Genomic DNA, 25,186 nt, shown 5'->3' with positions numbered 1-25,186 from the left:
TCTCTCTCCGTCTCTCTCAGGTCCTGGGTTATAGGCGCTATTGCTCTTCTGTGTCTGCTGGGTTTGACCTGGGCATTCGGGCTCATGTATATCAATGAGAGCACTGTCATCATGGCCTACCTCTTCACTATCTTCAACTCGCTGCAGGGAATGTTCATCTTCATATTTCACTGCATCCTGCAGAAAAAGGTGACACACACATTCTTCAGTTAGCAGCACTTTTGACTATTGGGAGCATGAAAATGAAACTTTATGCTGTTTTATATGCATTAAAACATCTATCAGCTCAGATCATGGCCTTCAACAACCTCGGATTGATATACTGTAGAGTGGATGTTTGAAGTTGTGGTTATGATGGAAATTCCATGTATTAAATTTTTTAGTGCAAGATAAGTTCACTAGCAAATTTTATTTAGACCTGCAAAAAAAAGATGTTAAAATACTGAATTTTCTGTCCATCGATGACTGAAGGTTTCTGAACAAACTGAAAGAAACATTTCAAAATTACAAAAACTTATGGTCTTACAACCTATTTTGTAGAAAAATGTCTCATGAAAGAGTGCTCGTTGTTTTGTCTAATTGTGTGGTCCAACAAGTATAGTAATACCAGTATTTTTTGATATTGTGGGGACATTTTTTTTTTCATCCCACAAGGAAAAGAAGTCATAATCATACAAAATGCTAGGGATTTCCAGATCCGATTACGTGAACAGAAATCGGGCCCGATCAAGCAGTTTCAGACTTGATTAGAATCGGATATATATATATATATATATATATATATATATATATATATATATATATATATATATATATATATATATATATATATATATAGACACACTGTGAAAATTTCCTTGCTCTGTTAAACATCATTTGGGAAATATTTAAAAAAGAAAAAAAAATCTAAAGGGGGCTAATAATTCTGACTTCAACTGTGTGTTTGTGTGTTTGTGTGTGTGTGTGTTTGTGTGCGTGTGCGTGTGTGTGTGTGTGTGTGTGTGTGTGTGTGTGTGTGTGTGTGTGTGTGTGTGTGTGTGCATGTGTGTGTGTATATCCAGCTGTGGCGGCAGGTTTTTTTTTTTTTTTTACACAGATCTACCAACTACGTGTGGTAATATTTCAATGACAAATGTTGTGAGCGCAGTATTAGAAGTCGGGATCGCATTTATGTAATAGCCTACGAGCATGCGAATCTCTGTGCTTGTGCACCGATTTCCTCTGCTCGTGCACAAAACTTCTTGCACGCCCCCTCAAATATAGTTTGCTTAAAGAGCGCGCAGATCTTTTCTGTGCGTTCTCAAACAAACGCCGCTGCGTGTGATTTAGTGCATTTATGTAACGAGTATGTCTCCAGCATTTATTAGATTTGCTAGGAATATTTATTAATGTCAACCTACAGAGTAGCATTAATTTGTCCTGAAGTAAAGTGAAATGGCTGTACGTCGTGTTTGCTGGCCTAACGCATCACACACCTTACTAGCCTGTCAGTCTTTCAGCACGTCACCTTATAGGGTAAACAAATGACGCACAGCACTACTAAGGATACAGAAAATTTTGCACTATTATAATTCACTTACCCTTCAATACGTTTTGGTGCGATTATTACCCGCTATTAAACAGATAAAATGTTTTGAATGAGAAGCTGTAATGTAGCCATGGTGGGTAGAATTTTGGCCTGGCCAAAATGTATATATATGTGCGGTGGCACAGAGTTAGACCTCTGTCTTGACTTCACTCAAAGAAACAGCATTGTGTGCAGCATGACATCACTTTGTTGCAGACACTCTATTGGTTAAATGCCGGCAAAGTAGAACATGGAAGCAGCTTGAAGGTGAAAGTGCTAATATGTCTGCAGTCTGGAGGTATTATAAACTTGATGATGACAACATTGCCAGAGCAAACTGTGAGATATGTAAACTTGGCATTACAAGAGGTTAAAAGGAAAAGGCTACATTGAACAAAATAAAACTGATAAGTCACCTCACCCAGGCAACCCAACCAAGTGTGCCGCAAGCCTACGTTTGAGTGAAGGTTTCGGCCGTTAGATCGCCCCCTGGGGGCTGGCTGCAGTACAAGTCATAAAGCCCGCCTCCTCCGTGTTAATGAAGGAGACTTGAGCCCAAATAAAAAAAAATATTACACTTGCAATAAAATGTCCCGAAAGATAGTTCTGGTGGATTAAGGCACTGGTTATTGTGCTGAAATAGGTGCAGATCTTCATTTTTGTAAACAGTTTGTTTTTAGCAGTAATTTAATGCTGGGCGTGTCATCGTGATTGACAGCTGTGTTTGACAGTTTCTCAAAGCGCGGCGTCTGAGCTTCGGCAGGAGACTGAAGTAGACTGAAATGTTATTATTCGATTTCTGTGATATTTTACCATGACAAAATGAGTTCAGCAGTAAACTATAGTTTTTGACATACATGATCCTGGTGGAACACTGTTTATTCGCTAAGTTCAGGGCTTTTTTCGGGCTTTATTAGTTTGCTGATACACGCCTAGCCACCCAGATAGCAAAACACAGTTCCGGCTAGATTCTCGCCTGCCGGAGACTTATCTCTTAGAGCTCAGACTGACTAATGTTACCTCTGCTGGACCTACTCCGGATGCCTGGACTCACTACCCAATTCCAGCCGAGTCAATCGAGCCAGATGCGGCGGTCGAGCGAGCAGGCGCTGCCGCATGCGAGCCGGAATCAGCCCGCGACGCCGCGAGTAAGTTGTGCGCTGCGGCCTGGAGCTGGCGCGATTGAATATATAAAACCCTCATATTTGTTAACGTTATTACATCCATTTGTGTTGATATGACAGCAAACGCATGCTGAGAAGTTCGGGGGGCGTAGTTGATTTTACATAAAGCGTTTGATTGGAAGCTCGACTCTGCTCATTTTCGCGGCTCCTCCTCTGGCTCCATCAGACAGTCCTTCTGCGCATGTCTGGCTCCAATTTCAGCAGTCTTTTGCGACAGTTTGTGCCCGTCAAGCAGGCGTTTTGCCCTCAAGGCGTTCAATGGGAAAAAGGGCTGTCGCGTCGTCCATATTTTTTACAGTCATTGAACCCAACCTAAGACGAGTCCACTCACGCTGCAGGAGAGTTTAAACAGGAGAGAAAAAATACACTGTGACAATGCGAAGGCCAGGACATTACAGCCAAGATGGCACAAATATTCGCAATGACCGACCTGCCATTCACCTTTGTAGAGTACCCTGGATTTCTTATGGGTATAGAGCATTTAGAACCTTGATTTAATTTTTTTTTTTATGTATTATAGAAGTATCGGATCGTGTTTCAGTAACGGTACATATTCAAAATCAAGGGCTGGAGGGCAAAAAAACTTGATCAAGGGCCCTAGTCAAATGAAAAAAAAAAGAAAAAAAAAAAGTCTCATTAAAGAGTCCTAGTTGTTTTGTCTGTTTGTGTGGTCCAACAACTATAGCAATAACAGTATTTTTTGACATTGGGGGGATGTTCTTTTTTATCCCACAAGGAAAACAACTCATTAATCATATAAAATGCACAATATTTCTTGTGAGGGGTGGAGTTAGGGTTTAGGGTTGGGGAACGAGGACAAAAAAATACAGTCTTTAAAATGAAAAAGAATTGCTGTAAAACATATCCTAACATGTGTGTGTGCATGCATAAAAAATGGTTTAACCAAATGTAAAACAAAGCAACAGCACATTGCAATGCATAATTGAAAATATGGGTAAAACACCTAAATCATTATAGTAAACTTATATAATACAGTGGGATTTTCTTTCAGATGTTTTACACAAAATAAGATATTTTGAAGAAAGATAAAAACCTGTAACTATTGACTTTTATACATTAGTAAGTAATACTACTGAATATAGTAGTCAATAGTTACAGGTTTCCAAAATTTTTCAAAATATCCTCTTTTGTTTTTAACAGAAGACATGTAAAGGGAGAGTAGATGATGACAGAATCCAAAAAAAATGGGGTGAAATAATCCTTTGAAAATCTTCTTTCAAAACATTTAAAATCATACACGGGTATAGTATAAGTTCCTATGAAAAACTTTAAGTAGTACATTTCAGATTTTCAGAAATGAAATTAAAATCCTATTATAATGTGACTATGGGCCACAAAACACTGCGTTATTGTGTTGGGTTAAAATGATAGATTTTTTTTGGTCAAAAATCATTAGAATATATAGAAGATCATGTATCATAAAGATATTCCTACTATGTAAATATTTCCAACACATTTTTGATTAGTTTTAAGTTTCTAGATTCTCTTGAACCCTCAGATTTTCAAATAGTTATGTCTCGGCCAAATATTGTCCTAACAAACCACACATAGATTAAAAGCTTATTAATTCAGTCTCCATGTGATGAATAAATCTCTCTCTCTCTCTCTCTCTCTCTCTCTCTCTCTCTTTTTTTTTAAAACAATGACGCTTATGAGTGGTTTTGTGGTCCGGGGTCACAAACGATTGTTTTTAAAATCCTCCCAGGTGACAGAAAAGTTCCCCTAGTTTGAAAAATCACCCATATATGTTATGCAAACATCTGCAGTATTTTTATCACGTGCACGCTCACATACTGAGGCTCGATTGACCTCTTTCCTGGGCATTTTATGGAGAGTTTACTGGCCTCTCATTAGTAACGATCTCATTAATCAACCCTTCTGTCACATGCATGCTCAATTAGAGACCCTCCGCTCATCAGATTTATTTAGCTCATGATGGATTTTAAACCTTTTAATTATCTGATGGCCAACTGGTGGATTGCTTCCAGAGACACTTAGCATCAAAATGCTCATATCCACATTACTCCAGAGCATCTTAGTTGTAAAAAGAAACAGATATTGATTAGAGCAGAAATAATATGTATGTATATATGAATATTCCGATATATTACAAATAGACAGGATGATTGGGCTGTTGTGGAGTTTATGTATTCCGCTGCCCAACCTTGAAGCTGAATTGCCAATTTATCATGTTTCTTGCAGATGAAATAGATGTGCGTGCAAGCCTAAAGTGAATCATTTCATCCATTTTTAACTAATATATCGGACTGTCTACCTAATGGATCCTAACGCAATAAATAAATTCTCTCAAAACACCCGCAAGAAGCTGTTTTCACAAGACAAGGGACTGATCTAAGCTTATTTGGGTTTTGTGGAGACAGCAGTGATTTAAATCTAAAGCTGTAAGTCGTGTTTGGTTGAGGTCTTCGAGGAGTTGGGTGTGCAGTCATCCGTTGAGATGGAGGAATAAAAACGGTGGATTTTATTTGGCCGATCTTAGAGAGTTTTCTTTCAACAGCTGCGCAAACAATAACACGCCGTCCATGTTAACGACATTAAAAAGCAATTATAGCTGTATTATTGCTGATACAACGGGGAATTTTGTACTGATAATGGCCATTATGGTTATTATGTCTAGATTTTTGGATGGAGGAGTGCATGTTTTGGTCCTTGTTGTTTGAGAATGAAGGTGAAGGTTGTGATGTTGAATGTATTTGTGTGTTTTTCCTGATTGAGATTACAACATTTGGAAGGTCGTCCAGCATGCTAACTATTGAAGTCATGTAAATGATATGAAGTTTCCTGCCATGCACATGAAAGTTTACTTTGCTGTTCACAAGGACATTACACACATAGTAACCTGCAGAATCTCTGAGTTAACCAGTCGATAGAAAAAGAAAGTAATCTAATTACGAGAAATGCTGACTAACTAATCAAATTACAGTTAATCACAATATTTCATCAATACAAAAATCATTATTTGCTATATCCCCAAATGAAAGCTTATTAAAACTAGGGAGCAGAAAACAATGTATTCAGCGAAAATGTAGTGTTCAGATACTAATCATTGCTGTTTTTTTACACACATGTTAATATGATAATTTATTATTTGTTTAATGATGTCATTGAGTTGTACTACTTGTTTTTTAAGAGCTGAACAAGAAATGGTCTAAAAGGAACATCAGATTCATTTTACTGTATTTATGCTGCATATGGTATGTGGTTACTTTACTGTAAATCATGTATAATTACAAGTTACCACACTCAAAAAAGATGTTTGCTGATTGTTCAAACTACTTATTTAAATTTAGTTGAAACAACACAATTCTTGAGTTTTTGCAAAGCTTAATGTTTTATGTCATCTACTTAAATGTGTAAAAACAAATAATTGAATCTAATTCCTTCATGCTTTCCTTCATGCAATTGATTGTGTGGATCCCAGCATTTTTTACAGTGTAATGCTAAACTAAATCTATTCCTAACCTTTAAACATTACATAAATACTACTCGGTAAATGCAATGTACAATTATATAGTAACAAGGACACAAAAGAAATGACAAATTACGTTAAATTTAGTTTTTTAAACAAAAATAACTTATTTTTCACAATAATTTGGCTTGTCAAAATAAAAAGCATTAAAGAGCCCCTATTATGCATTTAAAAATGCCATATTTTGGTAATGGCGGTCTTCAACAAAAGGCTGAGATGCATGCAAGGTCAAAAAACACTTTCATTATCTTTAATATGCATTTATTTTTATCCCAACGACATCCATATAATTTGTTTAGTGATTAATTTGTTCCCAAACTCTTACTTGGCGCAATGATAATCTGCGCTGATTGGTCCGATGACCCAGTCTGTTGCGATTGGTCAACTGCGTTCAGCGTGAGACAGAGAATCAGCTTATCAACAATTTTGAAGTAGTCATAGTGTATGTGTGAGCCCAATTCAGGAGTGCATTAACTTCCCACTTGTGTGGGAACAGCATGGTGGACATAGCAACGACAAACAGCAGAGAATCGCAAGCTCACAAACTCTTTTCAATCTGTTAATAAAGTGGCACACGTCGTGTTTACAACGTTGTGTTAGACGCAATATGAGAAAATAATGCGTTTACCATATACATACAGTACAAGCTGCATGGAGAGGTTACAAGTAACAAAACACAATAAATACATAATTTGCAATCTAGAGAAAAAAGAAGGACAACCATTTTAATCACACTTACTTATTTGTGAAATGGAGAAAGAATCTGGTACTGGAGCTGTGTACTGTAAAGTTCCTGTCAAGCTCTGACAAAGTCCCATACATTAAAAATTATTTTCTGATCCTTCCTTTAACAAACAGCTGATGAATCCCCCACTGTAAGTGTATATATTGCTGAAGCACTCGTCAGAAAAGTGACGGGAACACAGCACAAGGCTGGGGTTATAATGCTTCAACCACTGACTATTCACAGCCTCATCTTTGGGTAGAGAAAGTAACACTAACTTTCCCTCAGCACAGCGTCTTCACAACATGATTCAACCGGGATCTGCTACAGTGTTTGTCTTTCTTATCTTTCTTTTTTTTTTTTTTTTTTGCTCTATTATTTGTGGCCGGGGGGTTTAAATTTTCCCGGGACTGCGTTCGCAACAAATGGGCGGGGCTTGAGGTCTGTATCGACGTCTGCTGACACGGCTAAAGACTCGTTACAGCATTGATTCATTCTAATTATAAGTCAACTCTTTTATAGATAATAAAGTAAATAATAGTTTTAAACACAGCACACTTTTAGATTTAAGCCTTAGTTAGATATTTCACTTTACTTAGAGCTAGGTTACACACTGCATGGAAGGTCATTTTCAAAAACCCATAATAGGGGCTCTTTAATACATGTGTGATTTCAACCTGCGGTGTCCCACCAATGGGTAATTATATTTAGTCTTCAGTCCAATAATCCAGTAAACTTTCCAATTATTCTGTAAAAATGCATTCAAAACATTATCTGTTATCCTAAAACTGCACTATTGCAAAAAAGCAAGCAGAGATCATCAATAATAACATAGAACAGTGAATCACAGCCAGTTTTCAGTGAATTTGATTGATTAATCAGAAAGTCGAACATCTCTTTGCTGTTTGAAACGAAATGAAACACAAACTATGCATTTTAGCAGGACAAAGCAAACCAGCGTCTAGCTACTAAAGTTTTGATGAATGAAGACTGTAATCAAGGTAATGACAATTGCAGCAATTTACAGTCGCAGGCATGCATGGGTGGTTATATTCATGCACATTGTATTTATTGTATTCACAGCCCCATTTCAACACATTAACGTTGTTTACATTCACGTTCTGGATAATGTTTTGAATTGTCATGTCTGCTGCTGTGTTTAGTCATTCTGAATAGATCTGTGTACAGTATATGCTGTCAAGGCTTTGGTTTAGAGCAGGGGTGCCCAAACCTTTTCTTATAAAGGGCCATAAACCAAACTTGATTGAGGGCTTTGGGCTGAAGTTAAATATACCAAACCGTATTACATTAGATTTGCTAATTTGTTTTGCATATTATTTAAAATGAACTAGAAAAGGTTGCTTTGAAACATATTGAATGATGATGCAGTATATTTTAAATGTTTTATAATCAACTTAATATAATAAAAACATCAACAATCCCATTTATAGCACAATGGAGCTCAATACTCTGTAGACTAGTCGAGTCGCTCCTGCCTTTGCCCTGATTTGCTCAACGGTGTCTTTTGCATTGTCCTCTATCTGTCAAGTGTCAGCAACCAAAGTGGGGCTAACCAAAGGTTACCATTGTCCAACTTTGGCCCGCAGGCTCTACTTTGTGCACCTCAGCTTTTGTGTGTCCTGAATATAGTTTAAAAAAGAAATTAATAAAAATAACATGAATTATGAAAAATTAAATGTGATTGACAGTTTTGTTCTGTGTTTTTTTTAGCGGTGCTTCGCTGTGCTTAAATGTAGGCTATGAATTAAATAGACTAATTTCCTGGTTATTACTTTATATGTCCTTTTGGAGTTCCTATGTGTTTTTTCTGGAAAATTTTGAACTGTTTTGTAAGAATCATAATAAATGTAAATAATGGTTTACTTTACCGGGTGGAAAGATAAATGTCATTATGCTTGATTTAAAGCAAAGTGTGACTAATTTAATCTGTTGACAGCCTAATATTTTATTGACCGATGTTAGCAAAGATTAATAAAAGGGGTGGCTCACTCAAAATGTTTTCACTTTTTACTCGCACTCAAGGGGTTCTATTGTTGAATGAATTTCTGTTTTACAAAAAACAAAGTATTCTGAAGAATGTTGAGAAGAAATTCTGAAGAATTCACACTCATACTCTACAGCCAATTTAGCTTACTCAATTAATCTAGCATAGAGCATCTAGAGAAAACCCACAAGACCACTGGGAGAACATGCAAACTTCACACAGAAATGCCAATTGACCCAGCCATGACTCGAACCAGCAACTTTCTTGCTGTGAGGCAACAGTGCTAACCACTGAGCCACTGTGTTTCCCCCAGCCACTGACATCCATAATAAAAATAAACAAATATTACACTTTACTGTACTATGCTATAGTATAGACAATTTCAATGTGGTGATGTCATTGGCCCATGATCATTTCCTGCTTGTTGTTAAACTATTTCTTAACAGTAACTAGAGACAGTTCAATTGCAACTTGATTTTAAAACAGCTTTCATAGCATTATTTATCAATAGGTGGACCTTTTTGGATTCTCAGAAGCTATAGCAATTAAAAATGTAAAACAGGAGATATGTTAGGACATTTCAATGACTGTTTTTTTTTTCTAAAATTCTTCAGAATATCTTTCTTTGTGTTCAACAAGAGAAAGAAACTCATAGATTTTGGAACAAATGGAGAATGAGTAAATTATGACAGAATCATTCCTATCCTTTGAAATACTGTAGCAAATTTATTGATCATTGTTAGTTAATATTAGTTTTATGGTAACTAAATGGACATTATATATTTTCCCAATTAAAATAAGCATACTATATGTGTGTTTGTGCAGGTGCGTAAGGAATATGGCCGATGTCTCCGCACACACTGCTGCAGTGGGAAGAGTGTGGAGTCAACCATCTCCACCTCAACAAAGACAAGCACAGCCCGCACACCTGGACGCTACTCCACCAACTCACAAGTAAACACACACACACACACCTGCTGGGGATCCTCCAAAAACATCTCAAGAGATTTTTCTAGGCCAGTGACTGCTATAAGCTGCCACTGGTCAATGCAGTCACTGGATTGTTATTTCTTAAAGAAAGCACTTTAGCTCTGGCTTTTTTTTTTTCATGGCTGAATACAGTCCCACATGACCCACTTTCACATTCAGCCTTATTTTAAACGGTGCACTCAGCATTCAACTCATCACACTCATCCTGAATACAGTCAGAAAGGTGGTCCATGCCATATTCCAATTAGCAGTTACCAGTGGTGCAAAAAGGGGGTATAGGCGGCGCATAGGGGTGCCACTCATGGGAGGGGGCGCCATTGTGCCAAAACTATTATTGAAATTTTCATTATTACAAGTTTCAAATAATAAACAGAAATAAATTTATTTTATTTAAAATCTGTATTTTACATTTAATATGAGTATAATATTGTATTTCATTTAATAAAAAATATACTATGAGTTGCATACGTTGGCACACGTTTAAATTCAAAATCATTTAAAACAATAACAAAAGTCACACAGCTAAGTGTAAAGTGTTTATGTAGATGTACTGTAACCGTTTAGATTTTTTACATTTTTATCAAAATAAACTGTTAAATCTTACATACAATACAGTTAAGGTCAAAAGTTATAAGATTAAACTAAAAAAATATTCTTTATTAATTATTAATGAATGAATGATTTTTACCAAAATGAGAGGATCACGCAAAATGTATGTTTTTGTAAGGACAGACCTCAATATATTTCAGAAAAAATCAAAATTAATATTTTGATTAAAAATTCCCCTATATGAATTTGATCATAATGATTCTAAACCCTGTTAAATCTAACACATGAACAAATAGTCAGAATATTCACATTTTTTATACTGAAATGTTTATTAATCCTTCTTTCAAAATCTATTTTTATATCATATACATGTTTTTATAAATGTATTATGTATCATATTGATAAATCAGTCAATTTGGTAATTTTTTTGCTAAAAATTATTTTAATTTAGGTACGAAAAAAGTTTGCCCATAACATTTTGATAAAATAGAACATTTCAGGTAATTTTTCTTTGTTTATTTTTTGCACTAAACATTTTAGTATTTTTTCTTATTTCATTTGGTGAGAGGTGTAATAGCAGTTTCAGTCAATTGTTCATGTAAAGACAGATCTTTCACCTTGCATATGAGAACGTTTATGTTCTTTTGTCCTTTAGGACTCCCATATCTATCATTTTGTTTTCACAAACGTGCAAAAAGTACAGAAGCAAAGGCTTGTCAAGGTGCTATAATCCTTTAGTGAGGAAAATGAAATTGAAAAGAAATTTGGGGTTAGATGAGATGTAATTCTTGATGACTTAACATGCTTAGTGTAATTATACTTTAACTACATGGGCGCAAAACTTGAACCTGCATACCCCTCAATAAATGTGTAGTTGCGCCCCTGGTAGTTACACAATGCTGATAACTGTTGACAAAACGAAAACAAAACCAATGGGACATCTGTAATGTGTAAAATGCGTTTTCCGTCCAAACCTGCAGTAGAAGATTTCTGTTAGATAACACAGCTTCTTTGTTGAGGAACTAAACGCAGACGTCCTCTCTTCATCTGTTGTCAGAGTCGTATTCGTAGGATGTGGAATGACACCGTCAGGAAGCAGTCAGAATCGTCTTTCATCACCGCTGATATGAACAGCTCAGCGACTCTCAATAGAGGTAAGGCCAACACACACACGCACACAAACATGCACCCGTGTGAACACATACACAGTATTCATATGCATGTCGTCACGCATAAACAAACAAACCCACACACAAATACTGTACATTGACAACAAGATGTTTTGATCTGATATGAGAAAAGTGGAACAGAAAGCTGTTCAGTTCCCATCTCCTAGTGGTTAAATTCTGAGCATCAACTGAGCCATGACACAGAAAAAGTGTTTCTTCAACCGTGGGCTTTTACAGGGTGTCTGCAGAGTCTTAAAATGTCTTAAATTTCAAAACCTAAATTTTAGGCTGTAAAAGTATTACATTTACTTTAATATTGTGTTGTAGGTCTTAAATAGTTTTAAACAGGTCTTAATTTCCCAATGTCCAGGTAAAGCTACCCAATTGGGCCAACGCTCAATCACCAATAATCCATCTCAAAAACCTTTTTTTTTTACTTATTTTTTTTTTTATTGCAAAGAGATACAATATACAACAGCTGTTAGACATTTTACAGCAAATTCTTCAAATTAAATTCCCTCAGGGAAAGTAAACTAAAGCAACACATCCCTTTACATGATCTTTCATTAATAAAAAAACTGTTCAGAAGTAACCAGGCCATTAATAAAATCCGTAGTGTTTAGCCCTGAATATGTATAAAATTTTATCTTAAAAAGACCTAAATTTGAAAAACAAAAAAAGTTATTTGTTATTATTAGCATTTTCCCCGCCCAACCTAATTAAGCTTAATATGTACATTGTATTGTTTTATCCTCGTCCTTGACTAAGACTTTTAACCTCAAGTTATTAGTATGAAATATGAATATAGTTTTAATATAATAAAATATGAACTGTGAATTACTTAAAATAAAATATAAGGAAATGTTTTTAAAGATAAAACAGTGATGTAAACATTTTATAAAATGTAAAAAAATAAAATGTATATACATTTTTTATGCACAACAGCTCTATCACAAGTTAATATTTGTTTTCAGTAAAAATTAGGTTTGAAATGTAGCAAATTCAACTGGCTAAATACCACGTTTTTCAGTCAAGCTGTAAGACTTTTGTTTGGCAAAAAGACTTTTGTTAAAAAAAAAAACTGACAAGATTTGTTATGTTTTGAGGATGTTATTAAACAGAATACACAATTGGAAATGACATGCTAGAAATGTTCATGAACGTTAACATCTGAATTAAAATTAAATGTCGTCTTACAGCAAGAAGGTTGCTGGTTCGAGCCTCGGCCGGGTCAGTTGGCATTTCTGTGTGGAGTTTGCACGTTCTCCCCGTGTTCACATGGGTTTCCTTTGGTTTCCCCCACAAGTCCAAAGACATGCGCCATAAGTGAATTGAATAAGCTAAATTGTCCATAGTGTATGTTTGTGAGTGTATGGGTGTTTTCCAGTGATTGGTTGCAGCTGGAAGGGCATCCGCTGTGTAAAAAATAGGCTGAATAAATTGGCGGTTCATTCCACTGTGGTGACCCCTGATTAATAAATGGACTAAGCCAAAGAAAAATGAATAAGTTACATACAATTACAAGATTTTTATGTATGTAAGATACAGAATGCTAATAAACAGAATACACATCTGGAAATGACATGCTGGAAATGTTCATGAACGGCAACATCCTCAGTAAAATTAAATGAAATAATATGAAAAACCATAATAAAAATATAATTTGCATTTTCAAAACTGAAATCTAAGCAAAGAATGAAAAATAAAACAGTATTTTACACAAATTTAGCTGTAGCTAGAAGATTTAGTGCCCTCTAAAAATATTGATGTGGGCTCCTAACAACCTTCTAATGTATTATATTTTAATAAATATATCCCTAAAAGAGTAATGTTGTACTTAAATATGTCATCAGCAGGCAGTGCTTAGCATAATGTCACGTTTTTATGCATAAGCTCTTTATTCAATAAATATATCGCTTGTGACATGTGCCGTGACGATGCATAAGAGAGAGGAGAAAAAAATGACAGTGCCTGCCTGGAACCAGTAGATGGTACTTTTCCCACGAATGTAAATCAGGCAGCGAAATGACAATATGCTACACTAAACTGGCATGACACATAAGGGGTTTGTAACATAAAGAACATCTTAAGGGACTGGGATACAGAAGCTGTATCTTCTGGCCTTCCTCATTTTCCTCTCATAGCGCTTCTGACTAATACCCTGATTTATGTTTTTCTTTCATGTTAATCAGTCCGTCAGTCCTACTCATCCACCAAGTTCATCTCTAACTTTAATCAGTCAACACTGATTGGTCCTATTCACAATCTTGGAGACTTTCAAATTTATTTTGTTCCTCAGATGTGCCTGTATAATTTATGAATATTCCGTATCAGACTAAACCATTTTTATGGAGGGGTCTGCTTTATGGAGCAGATATTTGTAAAAGATTCATCAATTTGTATGTTTCTGTTGTTTTTAATCTCTGGCTCACAACAAATAAAAATATTCTAAATATCCTTAGAACAGGGACCTATATCGCAGAACTCCTGGATTTTGTGAGACCCCCGGGGCAGTGGGCAGTGTTGCCAGATTAAGTAGTTTTGAATTTGATTGTGCAGGTAAAAAATGTTTCAGGCATGTTGATAAAAGTTGGGTGGTATTGTTAACTAAACTTTATATGCTACTTATTTAACAAAACATAACAGTGTGCTCCTACTCCATTCAGTTAGTAGTGACCAGGGCATAGTGCAAACCGTGTGGGCCCATTCTCAGGAGGAGGTGAAGGAAAGTTGTATCAAAATCTGACTCCCCAGACAAATCTGACTGCAGTTAAACTCACATCAGTTTATCATAACACTTTAATCTATCATTTCTATCTGCAATTGACAGCAAGAATAAAACAGAATTGTTGTCTGATTGACGAGCAGCACCTAATTATGTTCAAAAGAATTTAAAACGCCAAATGGGAGAAATTTATACCCCATTTCAAAAGCAAAAGATACTCTAAAAGGTAGTGTAATCTACACAACATTTAGTGCAGTATGTAGGCTGATTTGTACTTCTGCGTCAAGCGCATGCGTATGCTCCAGTGCAGCCTACGCATGGACACACAGCCCTCGTCGTGGCCGTCGGCAACGCTGACGCGCACCTCTCAAAAAATTTAACTACATGTCACAACGATGCATAGCGCAAGCTTTGAGGTCGGTCGGCTTGGTAGCGCTGACCAGTGTGGGTGGAGGTGAGAGCCACGCGAGCCTGATGGAACGACTGTTTACAAGTGTGGAGTCCCGTGGAGGAGCTCCTGATGGAGACATTTGTTTTGTGTTTACCTTATGATTAAAGTTGTTGCACATCCGCCGGTTCCCGTCTCAAAATGAGCGAGTTTGAGTCACTTTTACATTAAGGCAGCGTTCAGAAAAAAAAAAAAACACCAGAGAAGAAACTCGAGTCAGAGGAGCATAAACACTTACTGCCAGCTAGCGTTACGGAAGTACAGGTGGCCAGACTGAGGACCATCAGCAAGACTATAATCCATGTTCTAAATAAAAGCAACGGCCTGCGATAGAAGGAATATTCTCCATATTAAAAGGAGTTTTTGTCCTAACACCTTGAATTGATATATTAGAAATGGCTTTATTTCTCACAGGTGAACAACCGGATAAACTGATCACCTCAGGTACACCTCATGTGCTTTATTCAGTGTTTAAGGCTAACAATGTGAGTTTGACTGCCATTTTACATGACATTTATTGCCATATACTGAAAGCAGCTGCAGATACTCACCTCTTGAAAATAAAATTGAATATGAAATTGAACTTTAGATCTGTGAAATAATGCAAACCAACACATATCAGTGATTCAGCATGTACATTTTAAAATGTTAAAGAGGTGTAATATTTATTAATTAGATCATAAAAAAACCAATTCTGGCACGTAACGCACATTTTCTGCGTTGTTTTTCAGATAAACTAGAATGTTCGCTTGGCATGTTTCTCACAGTAAATATCTGCAAACCTATTATGGTACTTTAATGCTTTTATGCTATAGAAGAGTCAACTTACATACAGCATATTTAAAGTAACTAGGTTCATTTTAATTTAAATAAAATTTAATTAAATATTAATCTACTATTTTGGGTGTTTTTTTGGTGCATTTGGGCAGGATTTGTACCATTTTTGGGCTGGAAAAATTCAGCTACTGTATATCAACACTGGCAGTGGGGGGCCCTATAATTGTCACCACCTTTCACCCCACTAGCGACGACCCTGCTTACACAACATCTGTCTGTCAGTGTTTGTCATTTTTGCCACTTATAAAGTTTCCTTTAAAAATCTACTGTTTACCATGGACACAAACATGTCAATAAAGAGTGTTTGACATGCGGCGTGAAAGAAAACAATGAACACAAACAGAATATTTTATTGTCATTTTCAGTCAAGCTGTACATTCCACAAAAACCTGACAGTATTTTTGTGTGTATGTTTGTTTTGGATACATAAAGACTTAGCAAGACAAATGATGCCCACTGTTGGACACTGTTAGTAGACAAATAAAACAAACTAGCAAGAGAATGGAAAGTGTTTTACCAGAGCAGCTCAAAGTGCCCGTAGATAAAGAATTGTCAGAGTGTGTGTGTTTGTTTCCTGGAAGAACGAAGAAAAAAAGAGGAACTGCAGAAGAATCTGGAACACAGAAGAAAAGCCATCCAACTTCCTGACCCTGGAGTCCAAATGGATCAGACATCTGTGTGTGTGTGTGTGTGTGTGTGTGTGTGTGTGTGTGTGTGTGTGTGTGTGTGTGTGTGTGTGCATGCTCATGTTCTGCTTATTCTCAAACCCTTCCTGCCTCTGTTATGTCCAAGCGCTAATATGATTTGCTCCTCTGAGCTCCTTTGTCTTCTCCGTCCTGTGTAAACAAGAATGTGAGCTTTTAAAAGTCATCCAGCGACATCAGAGCCCAAGCCATGAAAAAAAGGCTCCCAATCAAGGCACACTGGCAAGGCAAAATGTCAAACATCAACAGCTGTCCAACATAAACACGCTCTATGTTGAGCTGATATTACAGTCCGCATGGGAGGTTTTACATTCCTGTCCGGCCCAACTAACATGCTGCGACTGCTGATGTTTAAAGCTGTTTGAACACGTTTACTGACTTACTGTCGTCTGCATCATTCTAACTGTTTATTGTGCATCTTTTTTCTGTCTCTTTGTTGCTCCTTCTTTCTGTCTTCTCTCAACTTCCTGCCTCCATTTCTGTCTCTCTCTATCCTTTTTCTCTCTGTTTATGGATGTTGTAGGTACCATGGCTAACCATCTCATCTCCAATGCTTTGTTACGTCCTCATGGCACTAATCCTTATAACACACTACTGGGAGAGTCTGCTGTGTACAATAACCCTACTGCCAACATGTTCAACACCCAAGGTTTGCCTTTCACATACACATTCACAAGCTGCAATTCTGTCTCAGAGTGACAACTGTGAAGGGAATCTGGCGGGTCTCCTTTAAAAAAAAGTGTTCATTTTTGCAGTTAAAGCAAAAATAACCTTCTGTCTTCATTTTTTTAAATGCACAAATTATTTGGATGGACATTTCTCAACTAATTGCTCCATTCTATATGGTAAAAGTAAACTGGGACATACAGTATTTGAAATATGCTGTAAGATATTAATAATTTGTATTTAATTATTTGTAGTTTTATATATTTGTGTAAATGTTCCTATTATAAAAGTGTACATGAAGATTTTTGATGCAAAATCCTTTAAATGCCGTCAGAAATTTACTTCTAAAATGAGCATTTTGTGTGTTGGCTCAGTAATTTTACTTGTGCAGTAACAAATAAGGTATTTTTATTGTATTTAAAGTGTAATAACACAACATAGTAGGCTGGAAAAAATGCCTGATTTTAGAAGAAAATTTCAGACTTCATTTAAAGGTTTTTGGTTTGGGATTTATTAAGATTACATTTCCTTGGATTTTACGTTTTTAATAATAATGATATTTTACACTAGTTTGTATTGTAAATATCACTTGAATTCATGGCAATTGGACATATTGAACAGTATACTACACTCAAAAATACTTTAGATTAAATGAAATAACAATTTTGAGTTTTTTGGGGGTACAACATAACTTATATTCAACTTAAATTATATTCAATTCACTTAAATTTGTGAAAAATAATAAATTAACTTAATTCTTTCATGTTGTCCCAACACAATTTAATGGTGTGGAACCTAATGCATTTATACACTACCTGACAAAAGTCTTGTCATCAATTTCAGTTGTAAGAGCAAATATCTTCACTTCTAGTTGATCATTTGAAAGTGGCAGAAGGTAGAATCATCTGTCGAACTGCATCCCAAACATCACAGACTCTCACAGAAATCAGTCAAGTTTGGTGAAGAAAAAAATCATAGTTTGGGGTTACAATCAGTATGGGGGCGTGCAAGAGATTTGCAGAGTGGATGGTAACATTAACAACCTGAGGTATCAAGACATTTATGTTGCTCTTCACCTTGCAAACCACATGAGAGAGCAAAATCTTCTGCAGGATAGTGCTCCTTCTCATACTTCAACCCTAACATCAAAGTTCCTGAAGGCAAAGAAGGTCAAGGTGCTCCAGGATTGGCCAGCCCAGTCACCAGGCATGAACATTATTTAGCATGTGTGGGATAAGAAGGAGGAGGCATTAATGATGAACCCAAATAATCTTGATAAACTCTGGGAGTCCTGCAAGAACGCTTTCTTTGCCATTCCAGATGACTTTATTAATAAGTTATTTAAGTCATTGCAGAGATGTACGGATGCAGTTCTCCAAGCTTATGGGAGTTGTTTTAATTTTTTTTCCACTGCACTATGACTTTATATTCTATACTGTACATTATTTCTCTTAAGTGACAAGACTTTTGTCTAACAAAGTCGGACCTTACTGTCCTAAAGAAATCATTAAAAATGATCAAGGCATGATTATATTTTATTTTGGTAATATAAGCATTTTCTAGAGGCATTTGCCTTTCATATAAGCCACTTCTGATACCAAATGATCAACTACAGTAGAAGTCATGTTATTATTTGTTGCTCATAAAACTTGGATAGGTGACAAGGCTTTTGTCATTTAGTGTATTTACTTTTTTATTTAATTATATTTATTAAAACAACTTTTATGTTAAAAATCTCCTAAAGTACCTATAACCAGTCAAATTAATTGATTATTTATTCATAATGCAGCTGTAAATCAAAGTTGTGCTTAGAGTAATTGTACATGGTCCTGTGTAAATAAAAAATGCAGTTAATTCTTTGTTTTTGTTTTCTAAAGGCAACAAATAAAGCCTTTTTTTTTTCTTTTTTGCTGTGATTTCTAGTAAAAAAAAATGTCTGTTCATTTTTTTTTCTATATCATTCTGTGTTTTTAATTTAACTCTGTTCTGCATCCTGTTGTTACCTTGGGAAATAAAAAGCGTAAAAACTTCCTCAGACACAGTTCTGTCTGTACACATGCTTCAATACAGACACCCGCTTTCAAAAATAGCTAGGAAATCCATACTTCCTGTGTCTGTTTAATGAGCTTGTTTATGTTGTTTCTATGTCCATCTGTTCTGTTTAATAATTTGGTGGTAAAGGAACATTTCAGCTTAGCATCTGTCCTAAACTCAGCAGGTTAGCGTTCAGTCACTAATGGCCGTCACAGCCTGAGCTGAATATAATACTTCTCCCTCTCTCTCTATGGACGTGTTCCATAAGCATTTATGTGTGTAATCATTCTCTCTCTTTCTCTCTCCTTTCATGCGGGTCTGCAGCCTCCTACAGAGATTCAAGTATGATTCATTTACTTTCACAACAGCTCCACGTTTATAATATATTCTCCTTTGCGTCTCTCTTCTTTAATCTTTCCCTATTTCTTATCCCTCCCATTCCCTCCTCTGCTCCTTCCCCCGTTAAACCCGCATCCCTCCTGTATTCATCTGTTTCGCTTTTGATAAACGTTAATATCCTATTTGATAGCATCTTTCATGAAGCACACCGTATAGTATATGAACTGATTCATATTACAAGCAATCATAAATAGGGTGTGTGCAAAATATTTAGGTACGCTTTAGTTTTAGCTGTTATTGTGTAATTATTACGTTTTACGGAATATTATTAGACAACACACAGTTTAGTCAAAAACAAGCCAATTTTAGTAAATGTAAATAATTATAATAATTAAAAAATATATATATACAGTTGAAGTCAGAATTATAAGCCTCCCTGAATTATTAGCCCCCTTGTTTATTTTTCCCCCAATTTCTGTTTAACGGAGAGAACACATTTCTAAACATAATAGTTTTATAACTCATCTCTAACAACTGCTTTATTTTATCTTTGCCATGATGACAGTAAATAATATTTGACTAGATATTTTTCAAGATACTTCTTTACAGCTTAAAGAGACATTTAAAGGCTTAACTAGGTTAATTAGGCTAACTAGGCAGGTTATGGTAATTAGGCAAGTTGTTGTATAATGATGGTTTATTCTGTAGACTATTAAAAACAAATATAGCTTGAAGGGGGTTAATAATTTTGACCTTTAAATGGTTAAAAAAATGATAACTGCTTTTATTCTAGCAGAAATAAAACAAATAAGACTTTCTCCTGAAGAAAAATATTATCAGATATACTGTGAAATTTTCCTCGCTTTGTTAAACACCATTTGAGAAATAGTAGAAAAAAAAATCAAAGGGGGTTAATAATTCTAACTTTAACTGTATATTTTGTGTGTGTGTATGTATAATATATATATATATATATATATATATATATATATATATATATATATATATATATATATATATATATGTATATATATATATATATATATATATATATATATATATATATATATATATATATATATATATATATATATATATATATATATATATATATATATATATATATATATATATAGTTGAAGTCAGAATTATTAGCCCCCCTGAATTATTAGCGCCCCTGTTAATTTTTTTTCCCCCAATTTCTATTCTGTTTTGGGAAGATTGTTTCAGCACATTTCTAAACATAATAGTTTTAATTACTCATCTCTAATAACTGACTTATTTTATCTTTTCCATGATGACAGTAAATGATAGTTGACTAGAAATTTTTCAGTAGGTTACTAAGGTGAACTAGGCAGGTTAGGGTAATTAGTCAAGTTATTGTATAACGATGGTTTGTTCTGTAGACTATCGGGGAAAAAATTAGCTTAAAGGGGCTAATAATTTTGTCCCAGAAATGTTTTTAAAAAAATTAATAACTGCTTTTATTCTAGCCGAAATAAAACAAATAAGACTTTCTTCAAAAGAAAAAATATTATCAGATTTATATATATATATATATATTAGATAGATAGATAGATAGATAGATAGATAGATAGATAGATAGATAGATAGATAGATAGATAGATAGATAGATAGATAGATAGATAGATAGATAGATAGATAGATAGATAGATAGATAGAAAATGTTAAAATAGAGATGAAATGTTCCATCATCATTCAGCATAACAGACTACAGCAACATTTTATCTAAAAATCAAACTATATTTTAGTACTTAAAATTTTAATACAACACTTGAATTAAACATTCTTATTCTGACAGGTAATTATTAAGATGTATAAAGGAATAAGTTATCATAATCAATAATATATCATAACATTATTATATTATAAATTATTTAATGCTTCCCTACAATGTGCAATAGCAGGTGGCTTAAAGAATTAAGTATAACTTATACATATTTAAAATGACCATTAATTGGGATAAGAATAAGTTTTTTATCATTTTATCATTTCAGTTACAAATTTATTCACAAGTTTTTTCAGCATAAACTAATCAAAATATTTCAATGCTATTGCTACATTGAATGCCATTCAGTGGGTGTTTTCTCTAAAACTCTATTATAGTCATTGATATTAACTCCAAAATAAAAACAACATTAATCATATCTTTTGTTTAGTTATAAAAGATAATTTTTTATAGATTATAAAATTAATACATTTTATTATTTCTTTAAATTCTTAAAAAAAATAGTTTTTCATATTTTACCTCTTTACTGTAGGGTTAGACATAGATCTGGTTTAGGAATTGTTGCAAGAAATTATAAATAGTCTTCTGGTATTTCTACATCAAGTACATATCATAAGGACATCATGAAATGAATCTCATAATTTCATTATGTATCTGCCAGATGTATTTTGCTAATGAGGTTAAGTGTGATTGTAATTTGTGTATTATTTCCTGTTGCAGAGGGCATTCTCAACAACGCACGGGACTCCAGCGTCATGGATACTCTGCCTCTTAATGGCAACCATGGCAACAGCTATGGTGTGGCAGCAGGAGATTACCTTACCTACAGTTCCCGTGGCAGCGAGCCACCAACTACGCTTGAGAAGAAGATCCTGAAAGAGCTGACGGCGAACTACGCTCCTTCATACCTGAACACACAGGAGCGACAGGGAAAAGCCCACCAGGGCACCCTGACAAATAAACTCAACAACCATCTGGCCAACGGAGGCGTCGCCGGATCTTCGTCCATCCCAAAAGACGATGTCATGGTGCTCGACAACCCTGGAGCGTTTCATCGGCATGATGACGGGGGTGGGTTAAGTCTGGAACTCATTCGGGAGGAGTCACAAGCTCCGCTCTTGCCACCGCGACCGCCCCCTCCTGAAAACCACGCCCCCTTGCACACGTTCACTGCCCATCGGCGCCTCCCACAGGAGAACAGCGAGAGCTTTTTCCCCCTTCTCCCCAATGACACACACTCTTCCCACACACACACTCCCCGTGCGCACACACACTCTCCCCTCAGAGACTCGCTTTATACCAGCATGCCCACGCTCACCGACCTCCCGCACGGCACTGATGACCTCATCAACGGTCTCCATGACGATGAAGACGAAGAGGAGGAAGAAGACGGTGAGGAGGAAGAGGGCAGCGAGCTGCACTTGGCCAACGGCAAAGGGGTCATCATGGAGTCGGATGACGTGTACTACAAAAGCATGCCCAACCTGGGCTCCAGGAACCACATACAGGAACTAGAGAGCTACTATCAGATGGGACGTGGCGGCAGTGACGGGTTCATCGCCCCACCTGAGAAAGAAGACTCGTCGCCTGAAGAACAGCCACCAGATCCTTCACAACTGGTCACCAGCCTATAGACACTGACGCACGCGCACACACATCGTCACTCAGCGCGTGTGTGTGAGTGTGACACAATGCACAAGGCATGGGATACACTACCTACTGCACTGATAGAGAGACTGATTCCAGAAAGCCCCACAACTCCAGTTCATACAAGTCACCGAATTCCAGCTCCAGTTAGAACCAGTAACCAGAACTAGTAACCCATTCCTACGCTAGAACAAGGACTACCGCATGTAGGCAGGTCTCATAGACCTTTTTTCTTGTCAATTTCGTTGGAAATCCGCTGAGTAAAACCCTTTTAAAATCTGGAGACGTGGACAAACTTTTGCTCCCTTGATCATTTGCTCTCCTCGACCTTCATCCAGCGGCCGCGTGATTTTCCTTGAAGCTCTCCGTGGATAGCAGAGAGCCTGTAAACAGACTACGGAAAACTAGCTGCCATTTTAGATGACCGTGTATGATAATGAGACCACCGACCTAGACTCTGAACTGCATAAAACCCACAACAACTCTCTAGACTTCTCTGTGATTCTCTGCTGCACACATTCCTTCTCGTTTAGCACCGATCCGGAAGTCATCTAATCTTCAAAACCGAGGACGCATCTTGTTTTCTTACGTTTATTTTTCAGTAATAATCTCAGTTATGGGAAAGGTAATCTTCACTAAATACAAACAAATGGAACATTTTGTCCATGTAAAATGTACAGATTCCCGATATTGCATATGATCGTATGCGTTTCATGTTTTCGACATATTTTGCCCCCTGTATGTGTTTTTGTAGACTAGACCAATCCCACAATGCTGTGCCGGTCCTCCAGAATACTATCCCTTAAAGACACAGCACACGTATCGACATACACACTCTGGTTTGGAAGGATGACCATGCTTCCTTCTTTATTTTTCGTTCAAATGCAACACTTTGTTATTGTAACTCTCACTGTGTCGATGATAACCAAGAGACTCTGGGAAAGTGGCTGTTTCGTGATTGGAAGCTATTGCAGATGGGATCCCAATGATGCTGGAATGTCGTCATGTCACGAATACCAGAGTGTTTACGCTTGTACATGCCACCTTTTATAAGAGCAGGAATTCCAGATACGTGTGTGTTGGCACAGCTAAAAATGTTCTCAGGCTAAAAGATGGTCTGTTTTTGTGACATATCGAGTCTGTTTTTAACGGTTTAATCAACATAGAAAGAGAAGCTAGTGAGGTGAAATCGCAAACGAAAGTGTGGTCTGGGGAAATTGTGATTAAAAATCATGCGTGAACTCATAAAATAACCATGTAAAAGAACAGACTAGGAATTCAGCGGAGTTGTTTTGGAAAATGGAAACAACCTTGTAAAGGTCGGTTTCTGAAACTACTGTTTACTTGTTCTCAAACTGAGACTCCCTGTAGCTTGCACATCTATCCCTTGTTAACCCACCCCGAGAAAAATTGACTGCATATTTATTCCTGTGATTCAGTCTTGTTTTTTTTATTATTATTATCTGTTATTTTTCCAACAGATCAGAAATGTAGGATCTTAGAGAGCGTCGGGAAAAGAAACGAATCAGCACTGAGACCTTTTTTTATTGTTATTATCATCAATATTATTATTACAATATCAATGAAATTATTATTTATTCTTTTCATATGCATTCTAAACTGAATGAACTCATAACTAATATTTGTTGTAACAGTGAAAGTTGTTTGCCAACAAATAAAATGACTGAATTAATATTTACAATATTTCACAGGGGAGCGGTGTGAGTTTCTGCTTCTTTTTAATTCGATTTTTCAATTATGCAGCGGCGGGACGAGGAGCGGTCATGACTCCTCTGGGCAGTTTTTCAGGGAAGGATTGTCATGGAGTAAATTGTACTGTGGATTGTGATTCTCTGTTGAAAATCCTGTTGGACTAGACTTAATCTCTGTCTGGGAAAGCAGCCGGAAGACTTTAGCAGTCCTTCATTCTATATCGTGACCCAGTTTCGGTACCGGCACCCAATCAAACGAGCTCGGTACCAATTAATTATGCACATCTGAGAAGAGCGCCAGCACAAACAGTGTAATTACGACCTATTGATTTCCATGTCTTTCCATGCAAACAGACACACGTCCGTCTGCAAACACGCCCAAATGTCAGACAGCCTGCGTGTGTGTGAGTGTGTCAGGGAGAGTTCGCTCTGCCAAATGTTACCACCTTCATGAATATTTATAGGCCGTTTTGACAGGCACTTGAGTATTTGAAAGGAAGGAAAGATGCAGTTTTCCCCCCCAAGCAGAATATATAGCTCCGTACTCTAGAGCCCTGTCCTGCCTTTCACATGAGTGTGTGTCCTGTGGGCCGCCTATGAGATTGAAAAGTTGATTTTTAAGAGA

At 36.3% G+C, this 25,186-nt stretch overlaps 1 protein-coding gene across 8 annotated transcripts in view; it reads left to right on the top strand.

The window, feature by feature from the left end:
- The window catches only part of adgrl3.1 (adhesion G protein-coupled receptor L3.1), a 203,282-nt gene extending 178,729 nt beyond the window's left edge, over positions 1-24,553 (top strand). For 2 of the 8 annotated variants that reach the window (XM_005170941.6, XM_005170940.6), the window contains exons 19-24: positions 21-189; positions 9,817-9,945; positions 11,588-11,684; positions 16,937-17,062; positions 19,438-19,455; positions 21,923-24,553. In XM_005170941.6, coding sequence (XP_005170998.2) covers positions 21-189; positions 9,817-9,945; positions 11,588-11,684; positions 16,937-17,062; positions 19,438-19,455; positions 21,923-22,836 — 1,453 coding nt within the window. In that variant the 3' untranslated portion in view covers positions 22,837-24,553. The remainder of the gene's footprint in view (positions 1-20; positions 190-9,816; positions 9,946-11,587; positions 11,685-16,936; positions 17,063-19,437; positions 19,456-21,922) is intronic. The other 6 variants (XM_073951189.1, XM_021476346.3, XM_073951177.1 and 3 more) reach the window with 3 other exon arrangements.
- The last annotated feature ends 633 nt before the right edge of the window (positions 24,554-25,186 follow it).

The sequence above is a fragment of the Danio rerio genome, chromosome 1 (genome assembly GCF_049306965.1).
Source record: "Danio rerio strain Tuebingen ecotype United States chromosome 1, GRCz12tu, whole genome shotgun sequence".
Taxonomy (NCBI): Eukaryota; Metazoa; Chordata; class Actinopteri; order Cypriniformes; family Danionidae; genus Danio; species Danio rerio.
The sequence above is the reverse complement of the archived record's forward strand: the minus strand, read 5'-3'. Positions and strand labels throughout refer to the sequence as shown.